General features: G+C 38.6%; 1 protein-coding gene across 2 annotated transcripts in view; it reads right to left on the reverse strand.

Annotated features, from left to right (window-relative positions):
• Positions 1-2,937: 2,937 nt before the first annotated feature.
• The window catches only part of ST8SIA4 (ST8 alpha-N-acetyl-neuraminide alpha-2,8-sialyltransferase 4), a 49,137-nt gene continuing 30,563 nt past the window's right edge, over positions 2,938-21,511 (reverse strand). For both annotated transcript variants that reach the window (XM_015653615.1, XM_015653614.1), the window contains one exon: positions 2,938-7,733. In XM_015653615.1, coding sequence (XP_015509101.1) covers positions 7,451-7,733 — 283 coding nt within the window. In that variant the 3' untranslated portion in view covers positions 2,938-7,450. The remainder of the gene's footprint in view (positions 7,734-21,511) is intronic.

Raw genomic sequence — 21,511 nt, forward strand, 5'->3', positions numbered from 1 at the left:
AAAAAGGAAAATCAAGTCAGAAGCACCAAAAGAAGAACCACTGCCTGAGCCATCTGATCTAGCAGCTGCTTGCTTGAAAGCAAAGAGCACTGAGACTCAAGCAATGTCTCCTTTGTAAAGTACATCTTTCTTGTTCCTTTTTGTCTTTTTATGTTTCTTGTTGCACAACCTTTGGAATACATTTCAGTTTCCAGGAAAGGAGTATTCTTTTTTCTTTGGGACCACAGCCTTTCTAACAGGCAAAAGAACAAACTGAAACACAGAAGTTGCACCTCATTATGAGGAAAAGCTTTAACTTTGAGGTTCACAGAGCACTGGAATGGGCTGCACAGAGAGGTTGCAGAGGATCCATCTCTGGAGATATTCCAGAGTCACATGGCCACTGGGTGAACCTGTTCTGGCGATGGGGTTGGATTAAAAGATCTCCAGAGGTCTCTTCCAACCAGCTGTTCAGTGCTATTCTGCTGGCTAGCTACGTGTGCAGTTGGCTAGCTCTGTTACCACCTGAGTGCCATATAAAGGGACAACTAAACCAGAAGTGGAAATTACCTGCTTTTGGCAGTACTCCTTTTGGGAGTACTCCTTTGAAAAACAGTCTTTCATCTTGTCAATCAGGTTTCTTAAGGCAACACTTGAATCTCATTAAAAAATCTTTAAAGTTTTGCAGTAAGAAAAGGGTGAAAACATCTCACTGATTTGTGCATTTATTTGGGGATATAAGGAACAAGCAGGAAATAAAGCATAAACTGAATACAGAAAGGAGAGGTTCATGAGACCGCTTTCAAAAGTGGCAGGAGAAAATATGGCTGAACAGTGCCAGTGTGAGCAGGTCTTCGCTACAGTGCAGTAATTTTTCATGAACACAATTGCTTATTATCAATTATATGCTTATATTTTTGCTGTAGTAAGCAATCAAAATATTGCACTTTTCAATTAAAATGGATCACTGAGTCAGTTTTGCTCTCCTGTGAATTGCTTCAAACATTTTATAATAGTCTCTATTAATGGGCTATTTGGGCAAGGACCTCTCCTGCATGGCTGATATCCAGTGCCTGGGAGCCCGGGTTCTCTGCCCAGATGGAGGGCCGTGTTTTTTCATTTTCAAGCACACAGAGAAGTGAAGCTCAGCATACATCCTTGTGACACACAGAGAACACCTGTGACATGGCTGGTCACTTGCACTGGCACTGCACAGTACCCCAGGGCTCCCTGCTCTTCCTCCTGGGCTGGCAGGCAGAAGGTTCCTGATGCAACAGTCTGGGAATACTCTCTAGGTTCATGAGCATACACATGTCCACGGAGCCCTCTCTGCCTGCCTGGCACCCCTGCCCTCATCCCAGACCCCTCTTCAGACCCCTCTTCAGACCCATGTGCCCTCAACTTGCTGGCTGGTCCCGATGGAAGCTAAGCCCACCTAACCAGGTTTGGGGAGAACACAGACACTTTGCCCACACAGATAGACTCTGATCCGTGGTTCTACTGCAGCAACCAGGGCTGATCCTCTCATTTGCCTCCCTCATGCAGAGCCTGCCCAGCGCTGGTTTTGGGAACACCCCAGCATTCCCTTCCCCCGACAGGAGGTTAGGGAACACTACTTGCTACAGTGCTGACACTGAACCACAGAATCATTATGGTTGGAAAGGACGTCTGAAATCATTGAGTACAACTGCTAATGCAGCACTGCCAAATCCATCACTACACCATGTCCCCCGCGTCTGACTCCACCACTTCCCTGGGCAGGCTGTTTGAATGCCTAAATACCCTTTCAGTGAAGGAATTTTCCCTAATATCCAATGCAAAGCCCCCTGGCATAAAGCCCTTCATTTGGGTGGTGGAAAGAGCATGGGAAAATTGTAAATTTCCAATGAAATCATCAAAGTTGGATGCGCTGGGGGCTCCTCCCCTCCTTTCACTCTGATCCATAGGACGAGGGGATTGGAGGGATCCAGCTGCTGGCTGGGACTGGGACAGACCCTTAAAAACAGCCAAAATTCTCAGGATTTGGGATCTCCCTAAGCACAGACACCTCTGAGGTATTGATATTACTATGTGCCCTGGCTGCTTCTTTAGAGTCTTTTGTAGTACTCGTAGAGAGTGACTGAGAGCCCCACCACTCGGTCCAGCAGCCACTGCCACAAGCCAGGGGCACCCACATCCCTCACCAGCTCTCCAGCAGCTGGCACCCAATCCTCTCACAACAGTCCCCCCTCATCTGGCACCGGGTCCCTCCAGAATGCACATACATGGGACAGACAGTGAGATTACACAGAGAAAGAGGTAAGTGGAGATTTAATGGACTGAAGACGGACTGAGGCAATCAGCCCTAGGAATCTGCCAGACAAGCACACTGACCTGCCATCGTTTACACAACCAGCCCCTTTTCTGTCTATTCCTCTTCTCTTCCTCCCCTGCACACTGCCCCATTTGCACAGACTCACCAACTCCCCTCCAACAATCCAGGACCCCCAGGACTGCATCCTTATCTATTGCAATATACCATTTGCCCCCAGTTTCTTGATAGCTGTGCAGTGTGACTGATGAGGTTGGCTTCTTCTCTTTGTCTCCATTATGGTTTGCCTGTCAGGTTTGGATCCACATATTCTGCTTCCCCCCTTCTCCTTAGTATCCCACTTGACAAAGTCCTTGATCAGAAAATCATACTGGAATACAAAAATTCTACATTCTAACCTAACCATTTTGTGTGACTCATCAGTTTTGGTTCTCATCTCTGCCTCCCTTGTTAGTGGTCAGACAAGTTTGTGTCTCTCTGTTCCTGTTTATGGCTTCCCCCTCTTCTTAATGTCCCCTTTTGTGTTGAGAAAGCCCCTGATCAGACACCTTAAAGGAGCAGGCACTCCTCTTCCACAGATTCTTACAATTAGCACAGGATTGATAAAATTACCGTAACTGTGTTACAAAGGAATATGGAACAGAATATAGCTGAAAACATGTGAGGAAATTTTTATTTTTCAGTTATACAAATAAAAAACAATCCCCATAGCTGTACTTGAAATCAGACTAACAGTGTCAAACTTGAAAATTCTGAGAGAGTATGTATCAATACTTTAAACCACATAAATTGTAGGACATACACTCAGTAGCAATAGTACTGTTCAGGTATAAATCTCTGTAAATGCTCTTCCTTTATCAACATTAGTAACAATTGTGCTTTTCCCTACACAAAGTAACAGTGCTCTTAAAAATAAATAATGTGCAATTTCAGAATTTTGTCCTGAAATATGCTAATCTAGATCCCCATCTAAATCCTGGACATGTCTCTCCCAGGAAAGTCACTGCAAAGAGTGCTTAGCACTTTGCTAGATCAACCACTAAAAAAAGGTACCGAACCTGCACCAGTTTTTCTTAAAATCACAGTCAATTAGAAAAAAAGTACTGACCTCAAGCACACGTTGCTTATATTGTTTAACAAAAGAATGATACAGTCATTATTACGCATCAGACTCAGATCTGAAAGGTTCAGTAGATCTTATATCTGGAGAGTGGCTCAGAGCTGTGGAAGAGAACTGTCCCAAGGCTGAAAAGTTAACAATCAAACATTTATCTATTATTTGTATGAAATGTGAAAGGCTGACACAGAAACATTAACGTGTATCTTAATAAGCAATTTACAATCAATTTATCTGGATGAAATCAGGTTGTTTAATACAAAGCTGCCATAAGCTTTAGAAAAATATACATGTTCTGCTGTCTGGATTTAGTTTCCAGTTCTTATTTTTAATGTACATTTAGGAACTACAGGAGGAAATTGGTATAGCTGATGAGAGAATAAATTTGAACAAATCTGAACACAACTGACTGGCATTTCAGCTGTTCCTCACCAGGGCAGATAACATTACAACATTAAGGATCTTCCTTTTTATCCTATTACTTTGTATTAGTTGTCGATAGTGTTGGATTATAAAGGTGGTAATTGTAATATAAACTGATTATCTGCTCTGTCTTGCGGGCAGCAGAGGTGCAAATGTAGATAAACAACAGGAATCACCCAAGGCAGCTATGAAGGTTTAAGCTGTTGACTGCTAACCAGTGAAGGACCACAAAGTGAAATCTATTCCACCTCAAAGTCTCTATACAGCAGTTAAGACTTTGCTGCAATGCCCTGGGTCACCTTTAGGTATAAAGTCACAGAGTGGACATAATCTGTTTTTCCATTTAGGTCCTGGGGTGCCTTAACAGAAATGCTCCAAGAGCCCCAGGAGGTGTAAGGGAAAGGTAAGAAGGGTGTCTGCAATGACTCTATTGCTGCAGCTTCTCAGCTGTAGAGTGCAAACAAGAGGGTAAGTCCTGGGCATGTCTCACCTCAGGTCCCCACAAACCAAGCAGTAACTGGTGGTCACAAACCATCCCAAAACAACCTGTAGCACAACAAACCACACACCAGGGAGCCTCCCAGAACCTTTGGGCTTCACATGGACACAGGTATTATGCAAGAACAGTAGTGTAAAATGAGCCCAGTGCTTGTGAAAACCTACACAAAGTCAGCTGCTACAACTGCAACAACTACTGCAACTTGCCTCAGAGAATAGTCTGAGACCCACCCCTCAGTACATCACACCTCAGCTCAGGATAATGTGAGGCAGGTGAGAGAAGAGAGATGTGCTGGTGTGGAGTCCCATGGTTTTGGGAGGGAGGCACACGTAGGTGCTGGTGTGAGGGGAGAGTGCTGTGAGAAGGTTGGGTATGGATGACAGCCTGTGGCTCACAGTGTCCAAGAGTGCAATACGGAAGGTAGAAAGCCTGCAGAAGATGAGGTTAAGGCCCAGTTTTGAGGAGATATGGAAAAATTCTGTTGTCTTTGAATCAGGTGCTATTGTCATGTCTTGTCCCAAACCAAGTCAGAGAAATTTAGTGATAGGATAAAAATCTGGACTCCATTGCTCATATACCAACATTAACTTCACTTGCAGAAAATCAAATGTGAAGGATGAAAAACCAAGGTTTAGGCCGGGGTTTAATTTGTCTACTGACTATTTAAGGGAAATCCTCTCACCTATCTTTCTGTTTACATGCTATTCTTTTCATTTATTCATTTCCACAAATTTTTTATTTTTAATTCTAAGGAATAAGAGAGTCCCTGTTGACTTTGCTGTCAGATACAAAATCAATTGGCATATTCAAACCTTCCACAGGTGAACAAAATCACGTCAGTTAATATTTTAGACTACTTGAGCATGCTGTTTGTTGATGGCCTGACACTAGAAAGAAGAAAAGACATTCCCAGAAGATGAACAGATGTTTCTCTGAGCTTCTGAGAGACTGGCAATCTGTGAATTCTTTATTTCAATAGAAATTTTTTCAATGTATATGAAATATGCTTTAGAAGATCAACAGCAGAAAAACCCTAACAGCCAAGAACAGGAATATGTTCACCCTTCATCACAGAAATAACCTTGTTTTAAGATGAAGGTGTACATAGTGAACAAATAGCACCCACTGGTTTATCAACAACAAATTCTGCATGGCTGTTCAGTTCCTTGTGATGCCTTGGCTTCAGTCAGTTTCATGTTACGACCACTCATTGCACATCAGCACGTGGCCAAAGTAAACTATTCTAGGTAGGAGAATCTGGTGAGTAAGGAAAGATGTTATTGTGTCTTACATATAACAGAATTGACTTTCTACTTCCTGTAATATTTGGCTGCAAGGCAGTGATTTAGCTACCAAATTTGCATAGTCGCAGATCTCCAACCATGCATGATGAAATACATGAACTTAAGAGGAAAAAATTGGTAATAAAGAGCATTTTCAGCTAGTAAATGTTTTTGAGAGTGGTGACACATATGAAACTGCTCAAACTATTCAAAATTCAGAGGATACACTGGATATCATACTTGGAGACCAGGACCTAATGTAGTTCTGAAAACATAACAAGAAAATACCCATTTATTATACCTGCATGCCTCCTCCTTAGCCAAGCATAACAGGAAAGATGTGAAACCATGATGTTTATCCATTTATGTGCTCTTTTAGCACTAAAACATATCATAGGATAACTAGTATTGTTTCATAATGTATGCTGTACTTACACTCCACCCTCTCCTATGCTCCTGTAATTGCTTGTTCTCTTTTTTTTTGGAAAGAAGGAAATGAAATAACTCTTGGTGTTTTGGATAAAGAAGACTGATGATCAAAAAAACAACTGTGAGATAATGCAGCTCTGTGTTTTTGCACTCAGTTACATATCAGAACATCTAGATGATACAAAAGAGGTATATTAAATAAACAGATCATCTAATAGCATTAGAAGTTCAAAAGAACTGTATAATCTGCATTTTTTCCCCATTAATTGGCAAGGTATTTTTTTTTCTTTAGTTCCACTGTCACCTGAGTTTTTTTAGACTTTTCCTTTCCACCATGAATAAAACCGTATATATATATATATATATATATATATATATATATATACACACACACACACACACACACATACATATTTGAATGCACAAAGTAATTTCTTGACTCCTGCAGATTTTTCTGAAGAATTCTATATGCAAAGGTAGTAAAGAGGCTTTGATTTTAGATGCTTAAAAATATAAATAAAAAAGAATATTTTCCCTTAAGCAGCAAAGAAACATAAATCCACACTATTTCTCCAAGATAAGGAAAAATGTGTAGAAAAGTAATCTTTGGCAGTGAAAACAAGGGCACCCTATGTAGTATCTTTGAATCTGTGCAGGAGTGAAAAACCTCTCTTTAAGTCAGACCAAAATGTTGTTTCATGTAATGGGTACTGACAACAGTATCTAGAAAAACAATTGGGATGTTGAGGATTGTGTGACAGCAGGATAAAACACAGTAACATTTGATAAAATATTTGATATTCCCCTCCATGCTCTCATGCTTACAAATCTTCTTCCTTAAGACAATTGTGTAAGATGAAAAATTACTCATAACATCCTTGAAATCTTGAAAGGGCTCCAAAACTTAAAAGCAACAAAACACAATCAATGGCAATAAGAAAAACAGCAACAAAAGCTGAGGTTACTGATTGGTTTGATCTTACAGACTTTACTTTCTCTACTCAAATCCATCATGATATTTTCTGCCAAAGTCTGATTTATTTACTCAAGTAAATATTCCATCCACTGGGTATTCTTGTGTGGGCTGTCTGATCACAGTTGCAAATTGGCAGGCTTTTTTTCTTCTTCAATTAGTGATGAATGTGTCACTCCATCCTGTAAGCACTACCGTGCATACATTCAAGCTTTGTTCTTAGTGAAAGTGGCACTTACTTGAACCCTTGCAGTCAAGATAGCTTAGTTATATAGCACTTTACAGGTATAACAGCTGGTTATGTACTTCTGATATGAGACATTTTTCCAATGGCTTAGTGCGTACTGAAAAAAATCCCCACTGTGGTCCCACTGCCATTCCACAACATCTTTATGATGAGGTGTGTATTCTGTATTTGCTGTACTTAACATGCGCTTTATTGCTGTATGCATTTCCCTGTTGTTAATTTTAGTGCTCCTCTATTGTGTAACACATACAACGTTTTAAACTCTAATGGCATCCTATGAGGACTGGCATTAGAAAAGTACCGATATTTCAGATCATCATAATAGTGATACTTGACTGGTTTTCCATGTAAATCCTTTGGGAATGGCCAAAATCCATACAGGTGAATTTCGTCACAAAATCTGGTAGCAAGTGTATACATGAGGAGACCAGTGCTGGGTCGTTTGATGTGGACCTTGTTTGTCAGCCAATAGCTGCAAAGAAAGAAAGAAACTCATATAACTCATATAAACTCACATAACTTTATGTGAATAAATCCTGTGAACTTATTTTACCTACAATGCATTCATTCTACACAATGAAAAGGCAAAACTGCTCTCTGACCTGAGATTGTAATGACACTGCTCTGGTGCACCTTTATTCCTCCTAAAAGAGGTTAAGGGAGACCTTATTCAGCACAGTGCTGGAAAACACCTGGCCAACTAAGGGACTTCAGGCTCTAATCCCAACACAAGATCATGTCTGCAGAAGCTGAAAGACTGTAGTTAACCTCCTCAGCAAGATCAGGGAACAGTCTCTTGTTACAAAACCTGACCTGTTGTGGTATCCAATTCATGTGATCGAGTGAGCCCTATACTGAATATTTGACTGGCCTGGTGGTTATGTCACAGATTGCTTGTCTAAGTAGAAAGCAAGTGGAAATGACAAATAAAAGAATGTAACTTTCAGGAGCCAATAGAAGAGAAGCTCGATTTACTCAATTGTAATTAAACACATAAAACTACCTGTTGTTAAAAGCAGTCTCCAGATAAGCAAAACCTTACACTACTGATTTTTAAGAAGTTTTGTTTTGCACTCAAACATTCACTGGTCTGACTGAGGCCACAGGACAATTTTCCTGAGCCAGGACCAAGAAGTCTGGTTATGGCTTTAAAAGCAGTAGAGAGTTTTCAAATACACAAATGAAAGCTTAACTGGATTCCAGCATGCAGCTCATGTTGGCACCCTCTGTCACCAACATCGTTCCACATCTCTAACCTTTAAAATCAGAATCTCATTAGAAGTGTCAGCTATTATCAGTAAAACACTTCTCCCAGGTCTGATTCAATAGAAAGTCCACTAGAACTTCATGGAAATAAAAAACGTCACTTAGATTCTTAAACCTGGTCGTTCTGCGGATTCAGACAAACAGCAGCTGTACTGATCAGACTGTGGAAATGTGTGACTGCAAGTAAGGGAAGTAATTATTACTTAGCCTTACCACACAAAAGTAGCATCACTGCAGTGTGCCATTGTACTCAGCAATCAGCTGTGAATTGCTCCTACCACAGCCTAGGAAGAAGGTCAAGGGAGACAAGCCTAACCAGACCAGAGTTAAACTTGTTTTAAATGGGATTACAATAAGGCTGGAACTTAAAAATTAAACATCAAGAGTGCTATAAAGACATTAATGATGTAGCAGGATGAACCTCCCACCCCCCAGTATGAGACAGGACTGCAAAACTACATCTTTAATCAAAGCTTGAAGTGTGTTAAAAGCACCAGATATTATGCAAGTTTTATTAACCATTCCACTGAAACTGGCCTTTTCAGTTTCATTCTTTGCCAAAACCATAGCCTTGAATCACAGAGAGGTATGCATGTGAAAGCTAGTCTGGCATTTTTGGTGGGTTTCTTTGTTTGTTTTTTTTTTGTTCTGTTTTGGGTTTTTCTTTTTGGGTTTCCTTCTGTTGCTGTTTTTTTTTTGCTTTATCTTGTTTTTTTTGTTTGTTTTTTTTTTTAGTATACTCAAGTTCATTTCTTGAAAGCTGAAGGACCCTGCAAGCAGAAAACAGCTCTCAGCTGAGTAACTGCTTCTCCGAAGCCAGCAGAGGGAATGACTCAGAATTTTGCTTGGCTGTAAAAACAGTATGGTAAAAAACACATTTAAGGAGAGAATGCAACTGGGAATGGGTACATTGACAAATGACACATGCACGTATCTTTTTTCATTGTCTTCATAAACATCACATTTTAGACATAACATGCTAAGCAGTTTATTTTTCAGTCTGACAAGCAGCAACTCTGTAAAACAAGATAAACCAAAGGAAGGACTCCATTCTAGAAAATAAATGCTTGATTAAGGAAAAGTTGCTGGAGAAATAAATTTGAACACTTTCAGCACTTTGTATCCCTGACACAGCAGAGCAGATTAAAAGCTAATTACTTTATTTTTGTAGAAACTGGTAGCTGTGTCTTGAGAAGCTGGTATTTTAATCTCATGCAGTCATCCATCTACATGAGTGTTTCTAGCCAAAGAGCAGTCCAAATTGGTGCATCTGGTACTACAGGGTACCACTGCTATCATTCCAGCCGAATTTCACCCTTCCAGAACAGATGCTCATGCAGAAAGTTAAATTAGTGAATAGGCAGCTATTTGAAGAGGACACTACATCTTACTTAAGCATTTCCACCCAGAAATAAGTATGTAATGAAGGAATAAATAAAGATCTCTTCTGATTGTCATATTCAGTATTTGACTGAATAGTATTTGTATTATACAAAACAGAAGTTTAACTATTTGGTATTTCTTAAAATTGAGAAGATCCAAACTCTCTCTCTGTATATACTGAAAATAGAGCACTTGATGTAAGTACTATAAAAATTTTTTAACTTGGCATCAATTATACTTCACATAAAAGAAATAAAATAATAACATGCAATAAATGAAACAGTTGGAGGCACTCAGTGCTCTTAGCTTATGCTTCCTATCTCTGCAATTCCTGGCTCCCAACATCTGCTTGAATTAATAAAATTGTCAAGTGGTGACAGATCTCACTTAATCTTTGTGATTTTTGTTCTGAAAGGTATGTGTCAACTTTTCGGTTGCTCAGGCAGCTGTTCTAATCTCAAGCTGAGTTGAGGCTAGTTAAGGGTCAAGTGATGCTGTAGATGCTTTAACCAATAAGCATCTTTGTACCTGTTTTTAGTTTCTGGAGTTTTATTACAGCTTTAGTTTGAAGCATAAAGATACTCTCCTGATCTACTTTTCTGGGATGCACTCATTTTCTGTTTAACTAAGATTACATCATGAAGGAAGCAACTAAGCATAGAAAATAATGAGAAACTCTTCCTTTTTCTCAGAGCTAACCTCTAGATCTTCATCCATGACCAATTCCTGATTTCCCAGCTGGATTAGGAATCAGCTTAACTGACAGGACTGGGTGGATCTCACCACGTTAGAAAATTGTCATTACTGTCATTACTCTAACTGGCCACGTGGTGCACCACTACATGCACTCACTTTCTTGGTGCCTCATGCTGAAAAACAACTCCTTTTAGGGGCCTGAAGGCTGAATTTATTGAAGATTAGTGAATGTGCAATGAATAAACACTCAATTCTATAATTTCTGTGACTTGAAGTTGAGTAGCTTGAATTCAAGGACATCTCTCTTCCAATTACTTTAATACATATGGCAGATGGTAGCTCAGTAAAGACACTGGCAAGACACCATGAATTTCAACTAATGCTCAAAAGTAATCTCTAGAGATAAGTGAAAAACAGCACAAATAGAGAGTAGACTCTGCAAATGTAGAGAGTAATAGAGAACTTTCTGCAATGAAAGGAAAGTCAGGTCAGTACTTAGGTCCATGTATTGCATTTTATATAAAACTGCCATTAATAAATACCATGTTGGCAACAGGTAACTAAAAAACCCCACAATACACTGTAAGAGTAAGGGTCACCCCGCTGACAGCAGAGAACTGCTAAAAATGCCTCCTCCACAAAAAGAAGGGGTATTTGAACAGGTACTGGTTCCTGTAAAAATGCCCTTGTGTACCTTCTATCATTCACTTCAGCTCCTCATCCCAAATCCAAGCATCTTTGCCTCCAAAACTTCTTACCCGCTTCAGACATATTAGGTAGTGAGCCATGGCCACATGTCTGATACCTCTTTTACACAGTCCAATATGGATCTCTTCTACAGTCATTTCTTTATACAGAGCACACACATTTAAAATAGATTTCACATTATTTTAAAATCTGAACAATGATCTCTTCCATGTTTCAACTGTATATTACATTAAAAAATGAAAATAATCCAAGACATTTTTGGTGTTTCTGTTAGTATTGGAAAGAAATACTGTCAATAATGGATTTGTGCCAGCATTATTCTAGTACTTTGTAGTACTAGATGCTTTACATGTTTTTTCCTTCCTTTTACTATTATTACCTTAATGGAACCTAGTTCTTATATGCAGTTCCACAACATAAATTGAAGACGTTTTAAAATTCTGGATGCAAAAATGTATTTTTTGTCAAAGATCCTTCTTAGATTCTAGTAATACAAAAACTATAAAAATTATATAAAAATTGATTTTTAATTGAGTAGGTACAAAACCTAAGAGATTATTCCTATTGGAAGGAATGTCAGCAGACCTCTGACAGATGTCAGATCAATCTCTTTGTCGAAGTAGGGCTCCTCAGCCATTGCTGGCTGTTCTCCAGCCCAACCACCTTTGTAGCTCACTCTTAAGCTTGCTTCAGTTGGAAAGTATCTTTTGTGCTTTAGAGGGCCCAAAGGTGCTTAACCAGGTGGGAAACTCTGTCTATGCTTAAAATAAGCAATGAAAAAGTGGAAGTCTGCCCTGATGAATATGAGATAAATAAATTATTTACAACCAAAAGCATTTTTAAAAGATTACTTTGACACTTACATTTGTCTTTGAAATACGGAACATCAAAATTTTTAAAAATACTGAATACTGTTTCTACCACACCAAAATACCACCTGTAGTTAGATATGCAGTCAAATTCACCAGACTTTCACCTATATCTATCCTCATATTTATGAAAATGGAATGTTCTACTATCAGCATGACTGCTGGAAGAATGTCAGCTGAATAGCATGTTACTACCTGATAATGACTTCTTGCAGCTATTGACAAAAATTAAATTAAACACATACAACCATAGACATATGTTTTAAAAATAGTTAAAATGATCTTCTGAGGAGACTATTACAATGACTAATGCATGCAACAATTGATGCTAACCATCATAACGTTATATGAATACTGTGGTATTCAAATTACAATTGCTCATCCTGCCACTGTGGAATAGATGACTTCTGACTAAACTAAAACATGGGACGTGCTTTCCCATGGCTGTACTCTGAGTGAAATGTTGTCTCAGACAAAGAAAATCAAATATGATGGGTTACATTCAAATACCAGGTAATTAAGTGTACTTAGCATCTTTATTTGCCTTATCTATAAATTCCATAAGATGTCATAGCATAAACAGAACCAGTATCTGTTTGCAATTTCAATGGATTTTGAATTCCCTGTTTCTGGACTGGACTGAATCTGAGGAAACATACATGTTTAAAGTCTGAATAGCTCAGAAGATTATACACTGAGCTATGTTTCTTGAGATGTCCAAGCTTATCTCCAAGCAAACCTCCTCAACACAACTGTCTGCCATTGAAATACTGTTCCTTTTACAGACAGAGAGAATATTTGTAAAATGATCTGAGAAATCATATACGGTATTTGAGAAGTAAAAATATTAACATTAATAGGAAGGTAAGGGGAAAAAATATTTTGAAAGCTGACAAAACATCTCAGTGTTACTCAAAAGTGTCTGTGTGAGAAGCTCAAGGATTTGAGGGAGTGTAATCAAGCTATTGTCTTGATTACACTCCCTCAAAAAATACTTCAGGACAACACACAGAGTAAAGCAACATATGCTATTAGAAGAATAAAGTAACTTCTGTATGAGAAGATATAGAGTAACTTGAAGAAGACAACTAGGTGGGGAGATGGAAAAACACTCCGAAGTTATGAAGTAGTGAAGGTGTTAAATAGGAATTTAATTACTACTTTAACATAAGCACAGTAACATAAAAAGTTATGGACTCAGTAAAGTAATTTATTAGCAGGTCTGAAATAAACAGATAAAGGTAATGCAATATTGAACTGGGAATTCATGGCAATACAATGTCTTGGATGCTATTGGCAACTGACTAAAAAAACCACAACTTGTCAATGTTCACAACCCAGTGGTGCTGATGAAGCTCCTTCTCAAAGGTTTGCTAAACTGCTGGTGATGGGAGCATATATCTGAAGGTAATCTTTCCTCTTTTTTCTAACTATTCGTCTGTTTCCGTGATGGCACCCGGCACTAGTAAGACTACAGGCTAGAAAGGGATCTCTTAAATAGCCACTTTTATGTTCTTGGACCCAACATCTGTTTTCTAAATAAGGTTTTGGGGCAAATATCTTCCTCTAATTCAAAGAATAAATCCTCTTCTTGTGCTTTCTTGTGTTCAGTGGGATTAATCACACCAATGATAGGAACAACCCTTCAATATAGCATCTCAATTTGTGTGAATGTTTTAATTAAAAATGCACTATTTGTCTTTTTCTTAATGAGATGCTTTGTGCAGAATGCTCCACAAGGAATCTGAAGTATGAAAGAATTAAAGTGTGAACAACAACACAGAAAACATGACAGCCAGCACAAAAGCACTGCTGAGTGTTTGCACAAGATCAACCTGAAAGTTTTCAGTGTACAGTATTTTCAAAGAGCATACAAAAAACCCCTTTCATTGAAAGGAATAAAGCCCTTTAAGAAGAGCTGAAACTCCATCAGAGGTCCCCCCAAAAAGTCAGAATTCTGTCCTGATCTGATCTGCCTCTTTAGTAGCTAGAAATGTTCTCTGTGATACATCACACTACAGGACAAGGAAAGTAAAAGCTACTTACTATGTTTCTAGTGAAACTTGCAAAGAATATCCATCAATATATTTTAAAAATTATTTAAGCCTTCAGGGATACATTTACAAGACCTGAACCTTTGCCAGTAAGTATGTTTAGACTTCTATTGCATGGAGACAGAAACATCTACCCTTGCTTCCGAGCCATGAAAGTCACTGTCAACAACTGACACTTTAGCACAGTACACACCACTGCTAAAAAGCAATGCTCGCTCAATTCATGCACAAAATCATTTCTAGGAGTGAAACATGGCTTAATTTTAGAAGAAGCCCCTTATAAAAAAGTCGAGATTACAGTTTCACTAGATGTGCACACAGACATATGGCAAAGGTGCAACAAAACAGACCTAGAGTACATTTTACAGGTTTAGGAAGTCAAAACAGAAACTTCTGGAGAAAAGGTTTTCTTCCTGACAGATCAGCTCCTTCCTGAAATATGATGCAAAGAGACAGATCTTCCAGTGAGGTGTTCCGTGTCTTATTTCTGTGACACACCTGGACAATAATACATGTCTACTGTAGAGATAATGGAGCAAAATACAGAATTCTATGAATTATAAAATCACATAATTGACTCAGTTGGGAGGCACCTTTAAAGATCAATTAGTCCTCTCCCCGTGTTCTGGGCATGGACATACTTCACTAGACCAGATTGCTCAAAGCTCCATTTAACCTGGCCTTGAGCAATTCCAGCAACGGGACATCCGCAAACAGCCTGAAAAACTTGCTCCAGTGTCCAAAACTCTCATGATAAAACATTTCTGCCTTCTGTCTACTCCAACCTACCTTCTTTCAGCTCAAAACCACTGTCCTTCATACTGTCTTGGAGAGATAGGTTAATAGTGTCTCCCTCCCCAGCTTTCTTGTGGGCTCCCTTCAGGTACTGGAGGAACACAGTAAGGTCTCCCTGGTGCATTCTCTTATCCAGGCTCAGCAAGCCCAGCCCTCTCTGCCCATCTTCAGAGGAAGGATGCTCCAGCCCTCTGATCATTTCTGTGCTGCTGCTCTGCACCTGCTGCAGCAGTCTTCTTTCAGCTGAAGATTCTAGAGCCAGATGCAAGATTCCAGGTGGGGTCTCAGCAGAACAAAATTGGACAGAATGAACCCTCTCGACTTGCTAGCCCTGCTCCTTTTGATGCAGCCCAATAGACAACTGGCTTTCTGGGCTGTGAGTGTGAATTTCCAGCTCACATACATATGAAGACATGCTATGGTTTCCTTCAGCTTAAGAACTCCTAAATCTCTCAAAAAACATTTTCAATTTTTTTTTTAAATCAATTTGTAGCCATAAGCTAGAAACCACCAGTGATAAACAAAAAGACTGCAACAATTTTAATTTTACTCCCCACACAGACATTATAAATTAATGAACTACCTTCACAATTATAAAATGAAAGTCAATGTGCCAGTGTGTAATTTCAAATCAATCTGTTTTTAAGTAATACAGACTGAACCTGCATCAAGTGAACTATTTTTTGTTATACATTTTTTGGAAACTGCTAGCATTTCTGGGTTTTTTTGTTATCTTTAACAATTCCAACAGTTAAGATGATTATTTATTATTTTCTGTATTTTTTATCTTGTTCCATGGAACCATTTAAAAATATGGAAATATTAAGGACTAAGATAAAACTTTAAAAATTTTGGAGAGCATTTGAACAGTGTGACTAATAGATGTAAAAATGGTGATCAAGAACCTTTCCGAGGATTTGCAAAGTCAGACAGATGTTTTTAGATGGTACATAAACAGTCAAATCTAGGTGAAATACAGCATCTGTGGCAACATACAATAGCAATGATAAAACACAAAAGAGAATGAATCTGATAAATTAGAAAGAACTACAACAATCAAGTGGAATATTGAATGTAAACAACTATTTGCCATAATTTTATAGTCCTCCTTTCTCCTTTGTTTCACTCTTTCTGCATGAAACCTCAGAAGATAAACTATTTACCTATGTCTATAACTATAAATCACAGCGACATAAGAAAAAACCTTGGCTGGAAAAATTCCATGGGATTGCCATTCTGGAGAGCACATTGGGCCCAATTCTAAGAAATTAAATAATTATAAAAGTAGGTAAAAAGAATGCAAGTATATTTTAAATAAACAGGGCTACAAATTGTTTCAGAGTGAGTCAATGGCCTTTTCTCCTCTTGCATAGGTTGCAAATACTACTTATTTTCTTCTCTAGAAAGGGTACTGGTATTAGTTTGGATTAAACAGAAGCAATGAATCAAAGGGATTATTCACAAGCAGATTGAAGACAGTACAAAAATATTTTATTGGTTGAAAAAACTCAGTAAAACAAGATTACCACTATTCCACACACAGAAACTTATGTGAAGGTGGGAGAAATAAGCCTGTCAGGCAAAAAAAACATACACGTATAGTGTACAGAAAAGTTCTAGAATTTCCTAACAGCAACATGAGAAGGCAGTCACAGGAAAGAGATATTTCAGGTTTTAGGACATTTTTAGCCTAAGCTTGTATTTTGACTCATGCTCATGATGGGTATGTTTTAGAAGTTGACTCCTCCCCTGAAGAAAAAGTTTGGCTGTGAGTGGTAACAACTGCTAGAAACAATTCCTTTCCTCTCCACTCATCTTCTAGGGCTCCTTTCCCACCTAGGGGTAGCACAAGAGACACAGCTGCTCTTCCCTCCTACTGGAACATTTTACTGACCTAGAGGTTGATCCAGACCAGCTGCGACGCTGGTTGACTTCCTTGGCAGGGATTTTGTCTGTGGCATCAGGACAGCTGATATCCACAGGCATCCTCAAGGTGCAAGACAGTGACACAAGCTCAGTCTTCTGTGACTTCTTCTATTTCTGGAGCTAAACTGAGAAATCTGAACCCAAAAGTATACCCCACCTGGATCACAAGGGCAACTCCAGAAGAGATTGTGCAGGATGATAAATAAACAGGCTCAGAAAGAATACTGAAGCAGTCCCTTGACAGGAAACCTTGATAATGTGTTAGGTCAGCAAATGTACCACTGACTAGAAATTAATTTTAACCATGTTCTGCACAGTAATTTGGTTATACAGCCAATGCCATGGGGTATCTAAAAGCAAATGTTCATATTAATCTTGAACTTCATTAATCTTGAACCCCAAACTGTGTCCTGGGGTTTTGACTTTTTCTGGGAATTGGTGAGGGCATAACAAAAATTACATTATATTTCATTAAAAATTACCACAAAAAGACCTATCTATCTCCCATGCCAAATATAGGCAAATGGAGTGAAAGACTAATTAGGTTTGTCAAAAGAGTGCAACTGACTGGATAAAACTCTTCAACTGTATTAGTGAAAGGTTGTCTGGGAAAGCAATGTCAAATTAAGAACATGGAGAAATCTTCTGTGGAACAAAGATCTAACAAATTCAGTTAAAGGATAGTTAGACTAAAAAAGAACTATGAAACCTTTGTGTAAAGTTGCAACAGTAAGGTATACTAGAGTGACTGGGGACATTGCCAAGTGCTTTGAAACACACAGGTAACTTCTTATTAAATTAATAAAATATGGATTTCAAAAACTTACATAAATTCTTAATACTTTATGAAATAAAATTCATTATATAAAGTATTAATTCTTCATATTTTATGAAGGCATTACAACAACTTATAATTGATTAGAATTTTTCCTATGAAAATTTGAACAGAATATTACTGGAGAGGTGTATTTAAAATTAATAACTTGCCCTAATTCCAGTTTTCACCATTAGATCTACTTTTTGCTGCTGAGGGAATATCTATTCTTATTCTAATGGCCAATGAATATATTTCTGTAACATAAAAATTTTATCTAACTAGTTTTCTCTTTTTTCAAAACAACGCAAGTACAGACATGTCCAGAAGAAAGATCTAATATATGAAGAATAAAATGCAGTGCCCACTATGCATAGTAGTGAATTATGAAGACAATAATGGAAGGGCCCACTCAAATTGCTAAATTCTGACTTTATGACTTCAAAATAATTTATCTGTTGTCTAGAACATCCATTCCACAGGTCTGTATTCTTGAAAGACTATTTTCTAAAAACTTGGATGACCTTGGATAACTCTACCCTAAAAAAGAAAATGCTTGGTACGAAAAGTTGTGTTGGATTTTCTTTCTGGGCCCAATACAAAATAAACAGTTATAAATGTAGGCAAAAGAAAACAACTAAATTTTAAGTAGGGCTACAACCGAAAATGTGTTTTAGAGTCAATTGCTTTTAGAGGGGCTCAGCTTGGGATTTTTTTGGTCCCTGCTATGGAACATTATATTACATGTCCTGAAACAGGGCAAAATTTATAAAGATGATCCCAGTATGAGTACTCTGCCCACATCTGAAACCATTTCATTAATGGCATGGATACTGAAACTCATGTTGAAAAGTGCAGCCTGTAAGTTTTAGAATATGGTCAGGATGCTCTTTGCTCACTGGACTATAAGCAGTTTTAACCTGCTTTCAGCTTGTGCCCTTTACAGCTGAAGTCAAGAATGCCTAATATCAGGTTGGGCACAGTAAAATAAGATGTTCAGTGCTATGCTGCTTCTTAGACTAACTTCAGCTGTATAGAAAATCTGGTCTCTTTCAATTTAATTAATACAAACAGAAGTTTCCTATGTATAGATTATTAAAGAAAACGTGCATTACAGGACCTTAAATTTGATCAGTGTAATGAACCAGAGTAGATGAATCAGATACAAAAGCTATTGATTTTATGATCTGTCTCAGGGTGATTTATGATGATAGTCTATTCCACAATACTCTGCTTTATGCTCAAAAATGGTAGTTGTACCTTTAAGACCTAAGACTGTGTTTGTGTTGGGCTGTGGAGGAGGGAGCTTTGGGGCTTTTGGTGGGCATGTTTGAAGACTCATTTCCCAGGTGTTCCATGGCTCTGTGAGGTTCAGTTCTGTTTGGCTAGCTTGGCTGCTTGGCCCAAGCCAGCCTTTCCCTTCCCTGGCCTGGAGCAGCCGCAGTTAGGAATCTTTGATCTGCCTTGAGGTGAACTCAGCAGGGGCAGGTCTGAGAGTGGAGTGGGACTGCTGGGAGCAGGGCTGCCCTGTTCCAGCCCCATGCCTCAAGGAGCCAAGGGAGAAAAAGCACACCAAGAGGCTCCAGACCAGCTGTTTCACCCCCCACGATTGCTGTGGAGAGGAGAACAATGCCAGAGAGACACCAAGGCTTTGCCTCCTGCTGGAATTCCTCTGAGGAAGCTCCACTTCCCTAGGAGTGAAAGCTGGCACCATCCCGCACCACCTGTCGGGAAGAGGCATTTCTCCAGCATTTCCATCATTCTCTGGGCATTTTTGGGTTTTCATTCCTCTGCGAGTGTTGGGTAGAACATGACTTCTGACAGTTTGGTGTTGTTTTTCTTCCTCACCTTGTAGGCCATTTTGTTGTTAATAAATGGCTGGGGTTTTTTTGCACTTTCCTCTATTAGTATTCATTTTCTACTGGTGCAGGGGGCTTGGTTAAACTCTTTAGGAGACTACTCATTACAATGTGTCCTCTCAAATTTGTCTCAAAAGTGAGACGTCATCATGGTTCTCATTGAATTAACCAACCAACAAAGACAGGCTTCATACAAATAAAAGCATACTATTTCAGTAAATGAAGGAGGCAGAAGTTACTCCTTAGCATCAAGATTACACAAAACCTTTGACCAGTCAAAAGCATTCACTGAAGCATGTGCAATCATGTGTTGAATGTGTTTGAACAGAAACAATTTGCTGCATTAGAAATTAATGTGGAACTCAAAGTGTCAGACAGCCTTTCATACTCCATTAAATATGAAAAGCACACTTAAACAATACAGAGGAGTCCATACGCCAAAGGACCAGTGTCTTTAAAGAATGAATGAAAGCTCACCGATCACTTCCTATTAAATTCTACCTCTTTGCAAACAATGCCAACCAAAATGCTCATTAAATAGCCATGGGATTTGACTGGAGTTCTGCCAACCCATCAACCAGTTTCACAAGGACATGCAATACACCAAGGAAAAAACAGTTTTCAGTCACTTCTACAATCCATCAGAAACAAATATATGAGACCTATGTGAAAGGCTGCAGATCCAACTAATGATTTTACAAGCAGTAACTTCTCAAGAGAAATTTCTGTGATTTTCAAGTAAGAAGATTAATGGATGTTTTTACTCCACAAAGATTTTCTGTCTTTAGCTTGGTTTCTGATGTGACCTTCTGCATCACCTTCTCTTTCAACTATCTATGAGAGGAGCATAGAGAAAAATGACAAAAACCTTTGCCATTATTGGCTAGTATTAAAAAAATAGAAATTCATCCTCTGCATTGTACAACTTGCTTTATTTTCTTTATAAAGGTTTCATACACTTTAAATCTGCACTGCATCAAGAGACATAGAGTAGGTAAATATCTACTATTTTTCACTTTATTACTGCTGTTATATATCAAATAAAGAAAAAAAGGAATCATGAGCCAAACCAGTTCACTAGAGTGAAAGATTGAAACAAAGCAGAATTTAATAAGGACAAAACAACCAGGTTGTGTAAATGCATTTAAAATTATTTTAAAAGGAAATAGTTCTCACTTTATGGATTAAATCCTTTAAACAAAATCTGAGCTGTCTTACTGCTACTTACAACGCTACTTACAACTCTTCATACATTGTCAGTGGCTTTACAAAGTTAGCATCAACCATGTAACTCACAGTCATTTGAAGTAAGATCATTTTTCCCCAGCACAGCTCACAGCTGTGTTCCCAACACACCCTCCCGTGGATGCCTTTTAGGGAGGAGAGTGCACTGCAACATGAAGGAAGGGCTTACCTCCTTGATCTTGTCTTTATCAGACCTCAGATTTTCTCTTTAGTGATTTTTAAATGACTGCTAGCTCTGCAAAGGGAAATAAAACTTAACACTGAGATTATTTTCTGAAACCTTCTTGTCATTGAGAGCTATGTTCTGTAAACCACCTTTTTCCGTATTGCATTTCAGTGCTTTGTCCATTATGGACTGAGAGGTGAAAAAGGCAAGGCCTCACCTGTAAAGCCTGTGCCACATGTGAATCTTTCTCCTGCCTCATTAGCCCATCTGTATGTTACATTTCATCTGAGGCTAAATAATTTGATAAAAGCATGTTGTGCCATCTGTTGGTTTCAGTATGACTGTGAAACACCCACTTACTTCCCTTCTGCTAATCCTGCTAGCTAGTGAGTGTGCCCACACTCATACCAAAATGAAAAAAAAAAAAAAAAAAAGAAGAAACAAAAACCCCAAACACCCCCACCTTGTG

The sequence above is a fragment of the Parus major genome, chromosome Z, assembly GCF_001522545.3.
Source record: "Parus major isolate Abel chromosome Z, Parus_major1.1, whole genome shotgun sequence".
Taxonomy (NCBI): domain Eukaryota; kingdom Metazoa; phylum Chordata; class Aves; order Passeriformes; family Paridae; genus Parus; species Parus major.